Raw genomic sequence first — 19,841 nt, forward strand, 5'->3', positions numbered from 1 at the left:
AGGATCTGTGTAGTTGATTCTCTTCTTCGTTTTCTAAGCCAGATACACAGTTACTAAGATACCTTGAAGGTCTCCTAATTCTGTGACTTGGCTCTGGATCTTTAGTTGCTCTTGTTTCTCCATTAATCTCTTCAAAATGTATAATACGAGTCATTATGACATAGGATGTCAAAGTTGCATAAATCCTTCCGAACTGTTTTGACACACGACTTCTTCTTTGATACGCGCAACCAACCTTCCTACATCATCTAGTTAATGTAATATGTATCTCTTTGTTAGTGTCTTGTTGCAGTTGTACTTTTAATTTTAAGTAACTTGATATCATTGTAAAAAAAATTCAACATATATAGTTGTTAGGAAGTGCATTGCTATTTCTAAAAATCAAGAAAAAGATTTCAATATAGTGGGAATTACAATTTACAAGGAATGGTGTTTGATACAATAATTATGCTTTTATTTTATAGATATCTAATTACATATACTTATATTGTTATCACATTTTAACTAAAGACACAAATCTTATGGTATTGTATAGAATTTTTTATGTATTATTATTTTATTTGAATATATATATATATATATATATATATATATAATATATATATATATATATATATATATATATATATATATATATATATATATATATATATATATATATATATATATAATATATATATATTATATATATATATATATATAATAGTGTGTGTGTGTGTGAAGTTGAATTTTGGATGGGATATTATGTTATGAGGTCAACTTGAATTTAAGGCAAGAAGATGACTCAGCCTCGATCATGTATCATATTGGACAAAAGTCACAGATTTGAATCTGAAATAAAAAGGGAGGAAGTCAATGTGTCAATAAAAGACATGACATTACAGATTGAGGCATTAAGGCCAGATTAAAAACAACATAGTTATAAATACATCGTGGGAAAAGTCACACAAGGATCATCACTTATTGACAAATCACTAACACTAAAGAGACACCTGGTTTTGCATACTGTAACAAGAGTTAATCTTAGAGTTACTCTTAGTTTGATTTGGCATGATTTTGATTAATTATATATTGTTTGGTTAGGTTTGTTTTATTTGTTTTTCTTAGTTGATGGGTTCTCCCTTAGGCAGTTCCTCCTTTCTATATTGATTCCTCTATTTGTTTTTTAAGACAAATATTATATATTAAAGGAGAGGCACTGAAGGCCAAAGGTTACAACAAGAATATTGGAAGCATGCAAAAGAGGTACCTTGCCACCAGTAAAAAAATAAAACAGACATTTAGAGTACAACAATAATACATATAATAGACAAAAAAAAACAACCACGACAACAGAAGAAGAAACTAGGATCCTAAACAAAAACAAATATATACCCCCAAAGATGAGAAACAAGCTAGATCACCCCAACCAAGGATCATCTAAAGTGAACAACGATCTCCACCTAAACAACAAGCATACACCAAAAGGAAGATAAAGACACTCATACCATTATTGGCTCAGATGCAGGACACGGTTCTTGAACCAGACGAAGAATATAAAAGAGTTACCCACAAACCTACAAAGATATCATTTCCACGCCAAAATGCTGATCATGTCTTCCATGTCCTTACAAGTCACTGAATTACCTGAGAACACTATACCATTATGAGCCTTCCAAATCGACCAAATCGTGACATGCCAAAATAGATAGACCACAAAAATCAGAGATCAACTATAACTCATGCTCAAAGATATTGGCTATTCTCCATCTAAGGTCCCAAAACAGGCATGACCCTCCCATTTACCAACCTCACAAGTTGAACAATCCTTCTGCTCAGAGATCGAGAAAAGCCCAGGAAGCCTACTTCTAAGTGGATAATCTCCCATCCAAGGATCATTCCAAAAATAAGTTTGAAAACATGAGCATACTCACTACAGTAGACCATCATGAAACCAGTCAGAGGGATCCTCCACTTTATACCCTAGGAAAGACACCTCTCTCCACCAAGAAAACATAAATAGCAAACACCTAATTATACCACCCATGATAGATGAAATTGGCATACTTTCATACCTTGAGGATAAAATATCACGTCGGATACCTGAAGCTCCCGAAAGCAGACACCAACATCACTTACATAATAAGGCCAAATTAATCATTCGTAGATTATGAACGCCTAAGCTACCCAACTTTTTAGGCTTAAACACATCAACCCATCTCACCTAGGCAACCTTATCACCTCCTCTGACACCACCCCAAAGGAACCTTCTTTGAATTCTCACAACCTTCTTTTAAACCTTAACATACATTTGAATGAAAGACAAAAATAAGATAAGAATAACATTAAGGACAAAATTAAGAAGGATCACTCTCCCTCCCAAGGAGACGTACCTATGTCTCCAAGAGTGGATTCTCCTAATAATAAGATTAACTAGGGGTTCCCACGTAACAGATATACGGGGGTTAGCTCCCACCTGAAGGACAAGGTACTTAAATAGAGGAGATTCTCGATTGCAATGAATAAAGTCACAAGCAAGATCTAAGAAAGTAGAACCAAAATTCACCCCAATAAGATTACTCTTAGAAAAATTAACCTTAAGACTTGAGGCACGCTCAAAACCTCGAAGTATAGCTTTGATGGCCCAAAGATTATCAATGGAAGCATCTGTCACAATAATCGTTTCATCTGCATATTGAATATGGGAAACCACTAAATCCGATGAGGACCCCACTCTAAAACAAGAAAACAAATGCAAATTCACAATCCTGGAGATTAGCCCGCTAAGCCCTTTGGCCACCAGAAGAAAAAGGAAATGTGCAAGACAATCACCTTGCTTTAACCTCATTTGGATACTAATTTCTTGAGTCAGACAACCATTAACCAAGACCACAAGATCCTCTATTTGTTTGTTTCTTCTATTTGGTGTAACTCATCTCTACAAAACCGACCGACGTGTAAGATGATGGTTGCCTAAACTTTATAAACACTGCCTATGTCATAACTCTAAACAATGTAGGATTTAATTCACCCTTCAAACTTAACACTTTTTAGAGCTATAAGAAAGACAAAACAAATGCATCAATTAGACAACCAGGTGTAGACCACAATAAAAACATAATTTCTAACATTTATTTTTATATTTAATATTCAATAAACTTAAAATTTAGAAAACTTTATCTTGAAAGAGAGTGTTAGAATTTTAGATTCATATTATCTATTATTAGAAAAATATTCATTTTTCGTTTGTCAAATTTTTGATGTTTTATGTTAATGCGTTGTGTGAGTTTGAAGATAAATGTTAGATAATATATAATGAGTATTTTGTTATAATTTGGTTGAGGTAGTTTAGTTTATTTATATTTTATTATATATTTTATTTTTAATCTTTGTTTTTGTAAGTTATTATTCATATGATTGAAATCATAACTTCTTTTTCTTTTCTCTACTTCATTATCTAATTGTTAACATGTAAGTTTTATTAAAGTTCCATATTGCTTTGTGTTGTTGGACATTTTTGAAAAATCTTATATTTTATGTACAATCATTATTAATATTTTAGATACCTCTATTAAACAATAAAATATATATAAGGGGAAAATTGAAAATGAAGTTAGCTTAGGATGATATCATATGTGAACAATATTTGTGGCATATGCCAAAAAGTTACTAATAAACTGAAATGCATCAAGTAGAGTTTTAAAAATAACTTCAAAGTTGATAGTTTGATACATAAACAGTTATGAATCACTTTCAAATGTGACAGACAGTAGACATCAATAACATAGGATTTCAAATGTGACCATCATGCATATTATATTACATTAATTTTAATTTTCCGCACAGAAAAAAACAAACAAGAATTAATAGTAACTGAATCTTGAATTTCATCCTCATCATACATATGATATCACATGACCCATCCTCATAACTTAAATATTTTATTTAATTAACTAATAACAACATGCATGATACATACTAGTATCATCATATCACATGCGACCATTACCATTGCCATTACCATTGGATGATGGCATTACATAAGATTGCATTTCCATGTCATCATTCTTAATACCTTCATCTTGATCAGTAGCATCTTCCAATTTCATGTTATCAACTTCTTGGCTCTTTCCCCATAGAACACCATAAAGTCCAAAAATTATCAACAATGACCCAATAGCAGTTCCAACGTATAATTTCTCACTCATAAAAGCCCAACTAATAATAGCTGTGAGAATAAGCTGCAATGGAGTATATACAGACACATAAAGTGGCCCTTTTCTCTCAATTGTCCATGATATTATACAATATGTAAGCCCAGTGCAAATTACTCCCTGAAAACACATTACAAAATTTTGCAGGTTTCGGATCAAAATTGAATTTAAGCTAAATTAATAAATAAAATAAACAAGAATACGTACCGAGTAAACAGAAGAGGTAACTCTCATAGCATCATGGAGTGACCAAGATGAAGCTTTGTGATCGAAACACAAAGCAATGAACATACACTGAAAACTCGCCAAAAAACACATGTATGTTGTGCTTGTATAAGGTACGGGAAAGTTCTTGCTCATATCCGCCTGAAAATTAGCAACAAAAGTCGAATCACTAACAAGGCAGATACAACACTAATAAATTCATCTTTTTAGATTAATTAAATAATTAATGTATCTGATCTGTCTATATCAGAGAATGTGCTTACTTGAATGATAAACCATGCGGACCAAATAAGAGCACTGAGAATTAAGAGAACAGGGCCTAAAAATGAGCCAGAGGTAGAAGCATTGGAGTTATCACCACCACTTTGAACTTTCTCAGCATAACCCCAATGAATACTTGATTTACCAATACCAATTACTTGTCCATGGTAGAATGATAAAAGTATTGCTCCTCCCACACACAAAACTGTTCCTACCACCTTTGCTATACCACTTTTCTTCTTTATCCTCAAATTCTCCTGTCTACAACCAACAATAATTAAAAAAATAATAGTAATTATTTAGTATATTAATTTAATTTAATTAACTATTACCTGAAGAGGATTGCAAGTATAAATGTAAAAGCCGGAAGCAAATTTGTGAGTGCACATGCAATTGTTGCTGTTGAAAATTTTAGCCCCACAAAATACAGAACTTGATTTCCTGTTACTCTGCATTCATTTTTTTTAATTAATCACATAATAATATTTACAAAATAAATTAAAAAAAGAAAGATAAAGTAAATTGCAGGTTAGGCATAAAGATCAAAATGTAAAAAAAAAAAAAAAATTACCCTGTTATTGAAGATAAAAATATTTGAATCATAATACGCTTTGTCATCTTTGGAATCATATCCCTGTGAAAGAGACAGAAGAATAGAGAAAATGTTTAGATAAACACACATATCACATAATACAGCTAATCATAACTTTTTTATTAATTAAAAAACAAATATAATTTTTTTTTCCTTTTTTCATTATCACAACCATTTCATGATACTTAAATATATAAATTTAAGTGCGTTTTTATTCGAGTAGTATTTTTCAAAGAATAATACTTAAATAAAATTTAACGTATAAACGTGTATTATCACTTCTCTGAAAAAGTGTATATTGTTTCTGACACGTAACGTAAAAACACCCGTATCCCATAATGCTTCAAACATGCATGTCATCAGTGTTCTGTTTTTAGATTTCTATGCAAACTTTTAATGTTGTTTTTATGTGTATTTAATATTGTCATTGAAGGTTGTGAAGTGTAATAACCTTTGTGTCATCTTTTTCTCTTCGAGATTATCACCTAGCATGAAGCTACTCTTGAATTAACTCTAGAATTAATTCTTAAATTTTTTAGATCTATTAGATTTTGAAACTTTGAGCATTATCTTTTTCTTAACGCTAAAAATATTTTGTTGAAAAAAATCTTTTTTTTTTATTGTTGAATGAAAATACAATACTTGACTCAAAAATGGCTAAAAAGCACAATAGTGAGGTCATTGTCAAAATCAAAGTACATCAAAACTCTACTTGATTTTGAATATGAATATCATAGATGCATGCAGGTATCATCATCATGCATATGAAATAAAACTAAAATTGAAAGATGAAAAAGTAATGTACATTTTTTAGTCTCTGAATTTCCACCTTTATTTTAACATTTTCTAACCATGCATGTATGATTGTATTAATTCTTTTGAACATGCATGCAAGTATATTAATATAAATATTACCGTTCAAGCCAATAAGCAAAGGGAGCAATGGAAACAGTTCCAAAGATTTGACGATAAGCAACAAGGATGAGAGGATTCATGCCACCAGCAATGGCAAGCTTTGAAGTAACATTCATCACAGCATAAGCTAATTGAATAACAAGCATTAATATGCATGGAACAAAGCTAGAAAAACCCATTCTCTCTCTGAAAATTTTCTGTTTCTCACTCTCTCTTGATTTGATCTTTCTCTATGGTGAGAGTGCTAAACAGAAAAGCTTATAGAAGAAGAAGAAAGAGTTGTACAAATGAAAGGTTAGAGAAAGATGTGTATTTATAAGGAGAGAAAGCTAAGTAACAAGTGTTAGAAAGTGTGTTGAGTTATTACAAAATGCGTGATAGATAGAGCCTAGAAAACGTTTGCAACAATTATTCCTAATTTTTTTTAAGGAAAAGAAACGGTTACAAATCGATTTCTTGCTACACAAATTTTGGGTTTATGTACAAGGTTGGAAGCTTTCACTTCATTTTGAGTCTTCAAGCAACTACTCATATGTTACTATAGGTATACTTCCAAATCTATTCCTTATTTTTCGCATGTCATTTATAATAAAATTAGTTTTTAAATACTTTATAAAATACTTTTTATTATTATAAAAAAAGTTATCAATTTATATTAGTAAAATATTATAACGTAATACTCACATCATCTTAGAATGTGACTCCATGTTGTAATTAATTTTATATTTTTAAAAATAGAAATTGTATTATGTGCATTATTATTAAACTAATATTTTTTTTAAATATGAAAAAAAGAGGCACTAACAGCGCTCACTATAAGGAACACTCAAAAAAAAAAAAATGCGTAAGGAATACTACTCTAAAAAAACACAACAAGACAACAACAAAAAGAACACAAGGAACTACAAACAACAACATAAAAGTATAATTGGTTCCCGACAACATCGTTAAAAACTTGACACGCCGCAAGTGTACCGATGTGCGAAGTAGTAAAAGATTATCGAATCACAAAGACCAATGGATTGAATACCGAACTCTGTTCTACCATTGTATATTTATAGAGACCGAAATTTAAAGTTTTGTAAAACAACTTATTTAAAAAGTACTTTGCAGGAAAAATAGCTTAAATAAAAATAATTTAAAATAATGATAAAATAAACAGGACTTAGGATCATGATTCTTACTCTGACATCTCTATATGATCCAATCATTTCTATTACGAGAATTCTGACACGACTTATATAATATAGATAATTGTGGACAACATCTGCTTTCTCCAACGCGTTGCCCTATCAATGACGAATAATTCGTCTGCTTTTGCACTACTAGATTATTCATCAAAGATTCGTTACTTTTGGACAACTATAAAAATGGGATGTTTCTCAATCTCATCCAAACACTTTCGTTGTATTGAACTCAATTGGTTAAAAAACCTGCGCTCGGTTACCAATACATATCCTTTCAGACTATGATTGGTACCTGAGAACTCTTTACTTTCGTATAAGGGTTGAAATGACAAAATTTAGGTACTAAAATAAACGTGATTGAAATTCTCGTAATCGACTTATGTCGGATCATACGAATAGTCATAAGAAAGCCTCGTGACCCTTAGTCCTAATGGATTACTCACTCATGGTGAGGAACAACACAATCAGAGCAATATTCGAGATTGAAATCATGATAAATAACTGAAATAGAATAAGAATTGTAATGAAAGTGATAAATAAAACCAGACTGACAAGAAAATACTTTGAAATAAACTTGATCCAATGCTCCAATGGAAACTTGAGTACAAAGAATGGGAAAGAAAAATATGTGAAAAACTGGAATAAGAATTGGATTCCTAAAACTCAAGACTACATATGAGTTTTATAGAAAATTCTAAAGTTGGAATAAATTTGTGTGATCAATGTCAATTACATAAGAAAATATCATATCCAAACATGCAAAAAGTCTCAAAACAGTAAGAATCGAGTCGGAAAAGAAAACAAATAGGGAGAAAGCTCGTCTCCCTGCTACGACCTGTAGCAATTTCTACGTGTGGTCGTAGTAGACCCATGGAAAGTTGTACTGGTTGCATCAAAAGAAGGGGGCTAGGGTTGGCTTCTATGGTCCGTAACATCCCTCTGGATTTTATACTAGAAATTTCTAACTTTTGACTTTTTCTCGCGTTTTGCTCGTTTTTGTTCCTCTTTTCTCCCGAATACTTGTTAAAACCTGAAACCAGCAAAAATACACTAGAAAAGCATAAAATAAGATAAAATGAAAGTAAATCGAACGAAAGCGTGAAAATAATGAAGTAAAACGACTAATAAAAAGAGTGAAAAAACCACTTATCAAACTCCCTCAAATTTAGATAGTTGCTTACCCTCAAGCAACAAAGCCTGCTTTTGAAAATTTTCAGATCAAGCGGTTCACTTAATGAGAAAACTTACAAAAATGAAGCTAGTTGTACTCATACGTCATATTTCGTTCATATCGGATAAAGTCTAGTTCTCTCGATAATCATTTGAAACCAAAGGTATTCACAAGAACACTAACCGTAGTGAGACCACATGCCTAAGTTTCCCTTTTAGACACCGCTCCAACTATGTTTTGTACTTAAGTCTCTTTTTTCGATTTTTCCTTTCCTATTCATTCAGGCAATCCAATTAAGGCATTTTGGAATTTTTGTTATCATCATATGCATAAGACCGCTTGAGAATTTTTGTTTAGACATCAGATAAGCAATAATTACCTTCTTTATTTATCGATGAAATTACACATTTTTGTGTGTTTATTTATTTGTCCACATTAGTAAGATGTTTTGGGTTCGAACACCGTTAGGCTAAATAACCGGGTAAGGGTTACCCAACTTAGAAGGTGTAGTTGCCTTTTAACGTCTTTCATCATTTTGGTGTTAAAATTATTTATTTCCCAGCCAATCATACATGCATGCGAGTCTAAATTATGTCAGACTGTCATTATAAACTAACTACGAAGTACTTCTTAGAATCTGAGTACTATGGTACAAATCTACACATTTGACTCGCATCTTACTTTGGGGAACCTAGGGTGTTCGAGTAATACCTATTTTGTCAAACTTTCCTGGTGTACTTAGACTTAGCCCCTCATGCTTCTAAGTCTATATACTTTCCCGATTTTCTCACGACCAAAGCTTTTCAAAAAAAAAAATTGAACGGTCCTAATTCGTGATTTTTTTGAAAAAAATGGTCTTTTTAAAAGAAAAAAAATAACATAAACAACTAAAATTAACGAAAATAGCTAAAAAGAACAAAAACATAAGCACACAAGATAGAAAAAGTAAAATAAAAATAAAGAAGTCCCTCCAAACATTGTCCTTAATGTTTTAGCGCAAGCAAGATGGAGTGTATTCATAAAGACCTTATTCGGGAGGTGGGAAACGCAACATAAGTTGCTGCAACATCAACTGAACATCATCCAAGACCACACCTTATCTTATTTTTTCTTCCTTCATGCCTCGAATCTCCGATTGCACCCCGTCTATCCTGATAATCATTTGACGGCTCATTTTCATGTTGGGTAGGATGAGTAGGTGGTGAGACAATGTCCTCTTCCATAGCGGTACCTCCATCTTGGTTAGAAAAATTAGGATCACCCTCCTTCTCTGATGAATTACCCGGAGTAGGAGCGCTCGTCGTATAGTGCCACTTATTCATAACATTAACCCTAACATTTCTAGGGTTAGGCAAATCAACAATAGCTTTGTCGGGATCATCACCATGTAAGTGTTACTGTCAACAGAAATCATGCCTTGATGCACAAGGGCATTCATGTCATCCTTATCCTTACCCTCTACAAGACACTCCTCTTCCAAATTAAATTCAAACCCAAGGTGTTCGGAGATTTGGGTAATTAATACCCCCATCAAAATGCCTTTGGTGGACGCGCGTGCAACTTTCCCTAAATAGTTGGTCGCAAAGGCGGTGACATTAACCACATCATTATTAATCATGTAATATAAAAAGAAAATCTCTATTTGGGTGACTACACCGGTACTATCACCTTGCCCAAACAAGGTGTAGGCAAGGACCTTTGGGGCATACTAGAAGCAAGGGTTTTGAATGGTTGAGGCTTTTTCCCCAACAACGGTATAAAAGAGATCGTCTGTTATATCATTCTAGACACTACAACAAATAGTACATTTCACAACGAAACTTTCACCTCGTACATTTAAAACTGATGGGATATATCTTGGGAGCGCCATGTTCTATTTTAAAAACAACCTATTCCCTCGATATTTTTAAAACCAAGGGAATATATATATATATATATATATATATATATATATATATATATATATATATATATATATATATATATATATATATATATATATATATATATATATATATATATATATATATATATATATATATATATATATATATATATTATATATATATATATATATATATAAATAAGGGAGTTCGCTTAGAATCTCAGTTACTACATTTTATGTTATTTTATGTTTAATATTTTTTTTTCCAGTTGGCACCTTTCGAGCTTCCCTTTTTTTCTTTGTTAATTTTTTTTCCTTTTTTATTATTATTAACCTCGGTTACACAATCTATCTGAGAGGTGATATATTTTGTATTAATATTTTCAAATCAATTTTTTCAAAAGCCCTTTTTAATTTAATTATTTTATACAATCAAATCCCTTAGTTTTTCAAAAAAACCAAAGTGATAGATATTTTAAATGTATTATGAGATATGGTACTATGGTGCTTTTTTATTTATTTTTATTTTTAATTAAAACATACACATCATTTTTTATTACCTACTAACACTCTAACTTCATATCGTCATTCTCTTCACAAAAACCCTAGACAATTTTCATCGTAACTCTCATCAAAACTCTTCCAATAGTTGAAATTCATCAACACTCGAACATCAGAAGTTATCACGTTTGAGGTTCATTTGTTCTTCTTTTTCACGTTTGTTCTTCTTCCAACATTAGGTTTATATCACTGAAATGTCATTCATGTTCTATGAGTTGTTTTTCACTTGTATTTGTTTCATTGAAATAGCTTTAGTATCACTGAAATGACTTTAGTTTCTCTTGATCATTTGTTTTTCCATTTTGATCACTAAAATGTTGTTTGTCAGTATGTTTCTTTATTTATATAGTCATGGCCTATTCGACAAGAACCTCCCATACAACATTTGCTGCAACCAAAATCTTCACTTATTGGTGTTCCATAAGTTATAACAATATTCTATATATGATTCAACATCGTTTTTCAAGTGGCTATGATTGTTTTATTATTCTTATCATGAATATTTACCAACTTTAGGTTTACAATTAGTAAAAACAGGTTGAAAACTCTAACAAATGGGATTGCTAGTTATATTATCTAAAATAAACATTTGCACATAATCGAATTGAAAGAAACTTAATGAAATTTTTCATTCATTTTACTGATATTACACAATAAGGGAAACCAAAACATTAACTTCAACTTAAAATAAAATAAAAAGACATTGACAGAATCATGGAACAAATTTTCCTTAAACTAAACATTCAAATATCCAAGACACATAGACAAACGGACCCTAAACCCTTATTCATTCTTTCTAGCATTCTTCTTTCTTGGTTGTCTCAGCAGCCTAACGTATAACATTTGTGGAGCAGAGCGGTAATGAAATAGCAAGAGATCACCAACCTTAAACTTTTTTTACTTTGCATACTCATACCAACCATAGCCAAGGTACTTATTCATATGTGGTATGTTTCCTTTGAGAATCTCAAAATCTTGGAATGTTATATTGTCAAGGTCCACCAAGGTGAGGGCAGTCTGGTTCACACGTAGACCCCTCATAACAATCTCAGCTGAAAAAGGCTACATATTTAAATTTTTTGTCAGTTTATACATAATCAAAATAAACATTATACTAAAATGAAAAACATATAGAGGGAAAATGATATGCAATATGTTATATAAATTATCACCAAGACATTTTTTCACCCTTTAAAGTCCTATTGATCTCTTTCTCCCAATATAAATCTACTTCCAATTCTTCTACATTCACGTTATTTTTTGTTGTATTAGATTGTTCTACATTCACCTCTTAAATAAATCCATCATTCGCATTCTCCTGTTGTGCTTGACTATGTACAACATTTTCCTCACCCTTATTGATTTCAGGGAACATATCAGCTGCTTGAACTTTGTTTGAAGGTTGTGGTTGGTTCACTTCCCTAACTTGCCCACCTATTATTTCCATGATTTCGTCCTATCAAAAGATGATACACTGCAATTTCGAAACAGTTAATCTCATCGAACCAGATTAAAACATGTTAGGTTAAACAAAAACAAATGTTTGACAAGCATAGGTTTGGTATGTAACCTACTGGACGAAGAAGACATTGAGAAAGTGGTTTCAAAGGTTCTAAATCTGATATTTTGAGTGGCACAACGAGGATGTAGGAGACCCTACTTTTTGACATTCTTTTATTTGTGTGTATTAGTGATATAAATTTGTACATTTGATTTTGGACATAATGTAAATCTTGTATATTATGTTGATGAGAACAATTTAAATTTGTATATTTGATTTTGAAAACAGTGTAAATCTTATATTATGTGTTGATGAGAACAATGTTAATTTGTGCATTTCAAATTATATGATTCTGGTTCTGTCAATATTTTATTTTTGTGTAAAAAATGATACAGGCGAGTCAAAATGAGCTTTAAAACAAATTATATATGACAATAGATAAGATTTAACCCCTCATTTATTAACTAAAATTGACGTACCAACATAACTTATTACCTCAGATTTTAAATACAATCGAGAGGTAAAGTGGCGCACGCTTCATAGTTTTGAAAATAAATATATGTTGTTGCTAGGGATCGAATTAATGGCATTTTCCATTATAACCTCGATTTTTAAACAACTAAGGGGTAAAGTGGCTAGTTTTCATATTGCCCTTTGTTATATCGATTGTGTAACCGAGGTGAGATATTTTATTTGTAGTAGTGAGAATTCTTAACATTAAACTCATTTAGGACATCATCGGGCTTATAGATATGAAATCATAGAATGTGTCCCAACTCTTCAACACTTAACTCATGATTTTTATTAAAAATATGGAATTTGAGAGTACCATAGTAGTACCTCGTACCGTCTATCCACTTCTTTTGTAATTTAAAATATAAGGTACTCAAAAACTCAAGGGTAATGCGCTCATAGATTGATGTTTCCCTTTGCATGAATTCTAACAAACCTATGGAATGAAACATTCTATCAATTTCGGATTTTAAACCAAGAGTACAGAGAGTGTTTTCACACATGTACCTTGTCAGTATGAGTTTGCGCTTTATCAAAGTGAAATATCATTTGCCTTGGTTGTCGTTCTCGAACACGATATTGTAAGGGTTCGAGGATCTAGTGCTCCCTCTCTTTTTGGGTCTTGATGATTCGACAACTTGTTTCCCTTTGTCACTCATTTTTGGTGTCATTCATGATGAAAGTCGGAAAAATTTTAAAGTTGGCTTTTTGAATTTTTGTGCCCAGAAGTGTGACTAGGGTGATGATTGGTGAAGGTTTTGTGAAGGTGGTCTTGATTTGATGGTGGGAGAAGGGTAAAGTTTGAAGCTTTTATTTGTGTTTTAATGGAGGTTTGAAAGGTTTTTTGAGAGAAGATGGAGAGAAATATGAATATGGAAGGTTTAGAGAGAGATTTGACGATAAAGTGATTTGAAAGTCAGATTTTGGAGTTTTATAGGTGATTTAATGAGAACGATTAGGTGAGAGAGAGGGGGTGTGGCCAAGAGAAAGTGGTATAAAATTCAAAAAAATTGGATCTTGGGGCGTTGGGGCCTGCTACGGCTTGTAGCAAGGCCCTGGATTTAATATGGGAAGGTTGCTTTTTAGGGTTTTGGCTGAAGGGGTTGCTACGTCCCGTAGAAAGTGCTACGGCCGCCCGTAGCAGCTCTTTGGTTTTTGTATGCGGAATTTGGTTTTCTTATGATTTTGTCGGATTTTTTTGGGCATAATTTCTTCATCAGATTTTCTCAACTTTTTCAACTTTTATCACTTGTTTCAGTTCCCATTCGTGAGCCTTTTTTATTATATGAAAGAAAAAAATAAATAAAACAATAAGAAAATAAATTAGTGCAAAAAGTGTGGGTTGCCTCCCACGCAACGCTTTGTTTAAGGTCGTTTAGCTCGACCACATATATACTCAAACTCAGGAGGGTGCTTCCTTCAAACTTGAGTTCCTAGCATTCTTCCATGCCATACATTCTTCTTACTTTTTTTTCTTCCTCCTTCTATGAGGAGGCTCGTATTTTAGGTCCGATTTTTCACGAACCTTCTATTTCACTCCTCTTTTCTTCTTAGACTTACCTTGCTTCAACCCTGGTTAGGGTTTTTGGTTTTTAAGTTTATCGCTTTGTGTTACAAATGCTTCAAAGCTTTGGTTAGTGAATATTGGACCTTTGTCCAATATTTTCCTATAAACCTTAGCTTCGGTGTTTTGTTTATCAACCTTAATAGTATCAAGAAAATGCTCTTCCAACTTAGTGGTCGAAGGAAGCTTTGATGCGCTCTCTTGAACACAACCACTGATCAAATCAACTAAGCAACAAAAATCCCTTAATGAAGGGTTTTTCATGATTTTTCCAAATATAAACTCTATTTCTCTTCTTCTACCTAAAAAGTTAACTTCTCAAACTTAATATCGATAATAGCACCTGTCGTAGTTAGAAAGGGCTTACCTAGGAGTATCGGGATTAGGAATCCTCATCGATATCCATTTTGACAAAGTCTATCGACACATAGTACTCTACTACTCTCACTGGAACATCCTCTAACACACATACAAGGTATTTGACATATCTATCTACTAGTTGCAAAGATACATTTGTCACTTTCATCTCACCCATATCTAACTTCTTACACACAGATAAGGGCATCAGGCTAATGCTGGCCCTTAAATCACAAATTGCTCTCTCAAAGTTCATGGTAGCTATTTGACAAGGGATAGAAAAACTCCCTGAATATTTAAGCTTAGGGATCACCGTATTTTGAATTACGGAACTACTATCAAGAGTTAAAGCCACATTTTCATGGTCCTCTAATTTCCTTTTGTTAGAAAGAATTTTTTTAAGAATTTAGCATAAGAGGACATTTGAGTTAGTGCCTTGGTAAAAGGAACTTTGAGTTGGATCTTTTTAAGGAGTTCCACAAACTTTTTAAACTAGGCCTCCATTTTAGCCTTTACATGCCTTTGTAGGAATGGGATGGTTGGTTTGTAGGGGGAGGAGCAACATAAGGTGTTTCCATCTCAACCTCTTCAACAAACTCTTTTTCAGGCGGTGTTGGTTCACTCGCCTCAACCTCTTTTTCTCTCTCATTAGAACTAACCACATCCTTACCACTATGGGTTGTCACAACATTCAAGTGCCCCTTAGGATTTCGCTTAAGTTTCCCCAAAAATGATCCTGAAGGGATGGAAGTAGAAGCTTGCTGCTGAGCAACTTAGGAGATTTTAGTCTCCAACATTTTATTATGGGTAGAAATATTGTTAATTTTGGTAGTTAACTTCCTAAGAGCCTCATTAGTGATGAGGTTCTGATTTTTAAATTCATTCTTTTGACGAGTTTGCATCATCATGAAGTTTTCCATTAATAGCTCTAAGTTAGATTTCTTAGGGTCAGTTGACAAAAATATTTTGGAAACTCGATGGCCACATAGCTTGTTGAGGGTGATTGTTCCTATAGGATAAATTTAGGTGGTCTCACCACCCTAGGTTGTAGGTGTTAGAATACGGATTATCCTGCTGGTTCTTGTTCATAAAATTAGCATTTTCCTGGATGGATCATCTGACAAGGATCATTTGACAATCTTTATCAGGGTGCCCATTTATTCCGCACATCTCGCAATAGAGAGCGATTGGGGCAACAATGGTAGGTGGAACATGTGCAGGAGGCGTGATGCTCAAACTATCAATTTTATGGTCGAGAGCATTCACCTTTGTGTTCATATGGTCAAAGCACACTAACTTCATAAAGACCACCAGTTTTAGGGGCCGATTTAGCGGTGACTTATCGCATGTTTCCCTATGAGTGGTGATTTTTAACCATCTCTTATATTAAGTTGTAAGCCACACCCTAGGGGTTATTCATGTGGGCTTCGACAGAAGCCGCATCTAAGGTCATCCTTGTGTAGTAAAGGAAACCATTATAAAAAGTATGGATAATAATCCATTTTTCAAGCCCGTGGAAAGGGCACAATCTTAACAAGTCCTTATAACGCTCCCACGCATTAGACAAATTCCCCCTTTTCATGCCTAAAATTATTAATCTCATTCCTAACTTGGGCCGTTTATCTTGGATGAAAATATCATGCAAGGAAGGCCGCTTTCAACTGAGACTATGAAGTAATCGAATTAGAGGGCGGGGATTGAAGTCAAGCCTGTGCACGATCTCTCAAAGAAAAGGGAATAAAGCTAAGGCGAATGGCTTTTTGGTCAACGCAATTAGCATTAACAATACCACAATTATCAACAAATATAGAAAGATGAAGGTTCAGGTTTTCAGAAGGTATCACGGAAAATTGATTTTCTTGCACCATACCTATCAAAGAGGGTTTTAGTTCAAAATTATTTTTCGCAATTGGCGGGTGCACAATACTACAATGCAATTCCTCTTTAGTAGGAATCACATAATCCTTAAGAGGCTTAGTGTCAACTACTGGATCAACCATCTCTTGCTGTCTTAGAATTAGGCGTCTCTCATGTAAGAAACGCTTGATTTTGTTCACATGTACAACTTCTTAACAAATCGAGTTCTTCACATACAAGAGCAACGAGAACTATAGCAAAATAAAAATAAAAGTAAAGCTCTAGTTTATACGGTGACTAAACAATAATTCAATATCAAGCATAATTGGTCCCCGATAACGGTGCCAAAAACTTAACATGTCGCAAGTGCACGGTTGTGCGAAGTAGTAAAAGATTATCGAACCACAAGGACCAATAGATTAAATACCGAACTCTGTTCTATCATTGTATATCTAGAGAGACCAAAATTTGAGGTTTTTTAAAACAAATTATATAAAAAGAACTTTTCAGAAAAATAACTTAAATAAAAATCACTTAAAATTATGATAAAACAAATAGAACTTAGGGTCATGATTATTACTCTGACATCTCCATATGATCCAATTCACTTATATTACGAGAATTCTGACACGACTTATAGAAAATAGATAATTATGGACAACACATGCTTTTACAGCGTGTTGTCTTATAGATGACGAATAATTCATCTGCTTTCACACAACTAGATTATTCGTCAAAGATTTGTTACTATTGCACATATATAAAAATGGGACGTCTCTCAATCTCATCAAAGCACTTTCGTTGCATTGAACTCGATTGTTTAAAAACCTGCGCTAGGGTACTGATACTTATCCTTTCAAACTATGATCGATACTTGAGAACTCTTTACTTTCGTACAAAGGTTGGAATGATAGAACTCGGGTATTAAAATAAACGTGATTGAAATTCTCGTAATCGACTTATGACAGATCATACGAATAGTCACGAGATAATCCCCACGACTCTTAATCCCTAATGGACTACTAACTCATGGTGAGGAAAAACAAAATCAGAGCAACATTCGAGATGAAAATCATGATAAACAACTAAAATAGAATAATAGTTGTAATGAAAGCGATAAATTGAACCTGACTGACAAGAAAATACTTCGAAATAAACTTGATCCAGTGCTCTAATGGAGACTTGAGTACCGAGAATGGAAAAGAAAAATACGTAAAAAACTGGAATAAAAATTGGATTACTGAAACTCAAGACTACCTATGAGTTTTACAGAAAATTCTAAAGTTGGAATAAATCTATGTCATCAATTGCATCAGAAAAAATCAGATCCAAACATGAAAACGTCCCAAATTAGTAGAAATCGAGCCGAAAAAGGAAACAAATCGGAAGAAAGTTTGACTCCCTGCTACGGGTGGCCGTAGCAGGCCCCTGGAAAGGTGTATTGAGTGCATCAAAAGAATGGAGGCAAAAGTTGGCTTCTATAGTTTGTAGCAGGTGCTACGGCTGCCCATAGCAGCTCTTTGGATTTTGTACTAGAAATTTCCAACTTTTGACTTTTTCTCGCGTTTTGGTTGTTTCGTTCCTCTTTTGTCATGGATACTTGTTAAAATCTGAAAACAACAAAAACAGACCACCATAGCATAAAACATGATAAAACGGAAGTAAATCGAACGAAAGATGAAAAATGATGAAGTAAAACGACTAAGAAAAATGGTGTGAAAACCACTTATCAATATATAAAAGAAAAGAAGGGAGACACTAATGGCCAGTACAAGGAACAAGTGGAAAAAAAATAAGGCACAAGGAGTACAACTCTCGGGAAAAATGACATAAAACAACATCATAAAAACACAAGGAACTAAAAATAGCGATAATTCTCCAACCACCAGGTGTGGGACCACAAACTTCAAGAACAAAAGGAAGGACGACTCAAATAGAGGATGCAACCTCGCAGGTCACAAAGAGATGAGAGGATGACTCAACCAACAAAGAACAAAAGGGACATGAAATAGTCTTAGAGGTCAACTGAACTGTCGACCTGGATAAGTAACTTTGTGGGGGGAGATTTGTCGAACTGGAGGGAACTGACAAGCCAAAATACAAGAGTACACAGGAGAAACTGAATAAACACAATCACTCGACTCTCGGCAGTTCCACATATCATTTTAAGACGAATGAGTAAAGTCTTTAATAACATACTAAAGATCGCTAAAAAGATACAACTCGTAGCCAAAGAGAAAATATCTCCGCCCTCACACCTAGTTAGAAGAGTCATCCAGTTTACCTCAAAAGAGGGAAATCCCTTTCCACCAAGATAAGACCGACCAGAGACACATGGCTCTCCCGCCCATGAGGGAACCCCCGTATCTGACCGTAAAGTCATTTCACGCAGGATACTAGAAGCCCCTAAAAGCAGATGCCATATCCAGTTGTCTAATTAGACTAAGTTGACCAACCAAAGATTACGAACCCCAAGGCATTCAAACTTCTTAGGCTTGCAAACATCCACCATAGATGTAAATTTGTAGTATTACAAATATATTAATTTTTAGTCTTGTAATTTTTTTAATTCTTTAAAATATACTCATTTTTTTATCTAATTTTTAATTTTAACCCCCACAAAATTTATCAATACAAAAATTAATCGATGATTTATTTTAGTTTTTCTAATAGAGTTAAAATAAAATATCTTAAATATTAATATAATATTATTAAATTTTGCATGAACTAAACATATATAACAATAGTGATTAAAACTTTTATATATATATATATATATATATATATATATATAATATATATATATATATATATATATATATATATATATATATATATATATATATAAAAGCATTAATTTGGTAGTATTTTATTCCTTTTATTTACCCATTCGTTTTTAAATTTGTCTCAAAATTGATTTTATTTTTATGTACTAATCATAGTATAATTTTTCAATTGTAGCATCTAATGAACACTTTATGTATTAATCATTCCTATCATTTTTCTACATTTTAAGCAAGATTAGGATGCACAGTCATTGCATAATAGAGATGACGTCA

The 19,841-nt window shown here is 32.9% G+C and overlaps 2 protein-coding genes and 1 non-coding gene across 3 annotated transcripts; 1 reads left to right on the top strand and 2 right to left on the bottom strand.

Moving 5' to 3' along the window:
• Positions 1-3,685: 3,685 nt before the first annotated feature.
• On the bottom strand, positions 3,686-6,478 carry LOC127132477 (WAT1-related protein At1g09380). Its single transcript, XM_051061425.1, has 6 exons — positions 6,187-6,478; positions 5,251-5,313; positions 5,012-5,128; positions 4,682-4,940; positions 4,401-4,559; positions 3,686-4,313 (listed from the first exon to the last, which is right to left on the bottom strand). Exons 1-6 carry the CDS (start codon positions 6,363-6,365, stop codon positions 3,972-3,974), a joined length of 1,119 nt encoding a protein of 372 aa, XP_050917382.1. The 5' UTR covers positions 6,366-6,478; the 3' UTR covers positions 3,686-3,971.
• Positions 6,479-14,950: 8,472 nt separating this feature from the next.
• LOC127129611 (uncharacterized) lies at positions 14,951-16,925 on the bottom strand. Its single transcript, XM_051058765.1, has 3 exons — positions 16,715-16,925; positions 15,442-15,661; positions 14,951-15,302 (listed from the first exon to the last, which is right to left on the bottom strand). Exons 1-3 carry the CDS (start codon positions 16,923-16,925, stop codon positions 14,951-14,953), a joined length of 783 nt encoding a protein of 260 aa, XP_050914722.1.
• LOC127134165 (small nucleolar RNA R71) lies at positions 16,433-16,537 on the top strand. The gene has a single exon (XR_007807924.1). It is a non-coding gene; the product is annotated as a small nucleolar RNA R71 (small nucleolar RNA).
• Positions 16,926-19,841: the final 2,916 nt, after the last annotated feature.

This window comes from Lathyrus oleraceus, chromosome 3 (genome assembly GCF_024323335.1).
Source record: "Lathyrus oleraceus cultivar Zhongwan6 chromosome 3, CAAS_Psat_ZW6_1.0, whole genome shotgun sequence".
Taxonomy (NCBI): Eukaryota; Viridiplantae; Streptophyta; class Magnoliopsida; order Fabales; family Fabaceae; genus Lathyrus; species Lathyrus oleraceus.

Excerpts from the sequence above, each read along its gene's own strand:
- LOC127132477 (XM_051061425.1), bottom strand. The coding sequence starts at position 6,365 with ATGGGTTTTTCTAGCTTTGTTCCATGCATATTAATGCTTGTTATTCAA. Across the intron at positions 5,314-6,186 it reads TTTGCTTATTGGCTTGAACG|GGATATGATTCCAAAGATGA; the intron begins GTAATATTTATA and ends TCTCTTTCACAG. Across the intron at positions 5,129-5,250 it reads TTTTTATCTTCAATAACAGG|AGTAACAGGAAATCAAGTTC; the intron begins GTAATTTTTTTT and ends AAATGAATGCAG.
- LOC127129611 (XM_051058765.1), bottom strand. The coding sequence starts at position 16,925 with ATGGTTGATCCAGTAGTTGACACTAAGCCTCTTAAGGATTATGTGATT. Across the intron at positions 15,662-16,714 it reads TATATTTGTTGATAATTGTG|GATCATTTTTGGGGAAACTT; the intron begins GTATTGTTAATG and ends CCATCCCTTCAG. Across the intron at positions 15,303-15,441 it reads TCCCATTCCTACAAAGGCAT|GAAATTAGAGGACCATGAAA; the intron begins GTAAAGGCTAAA and ends TTCTAACAAAAG.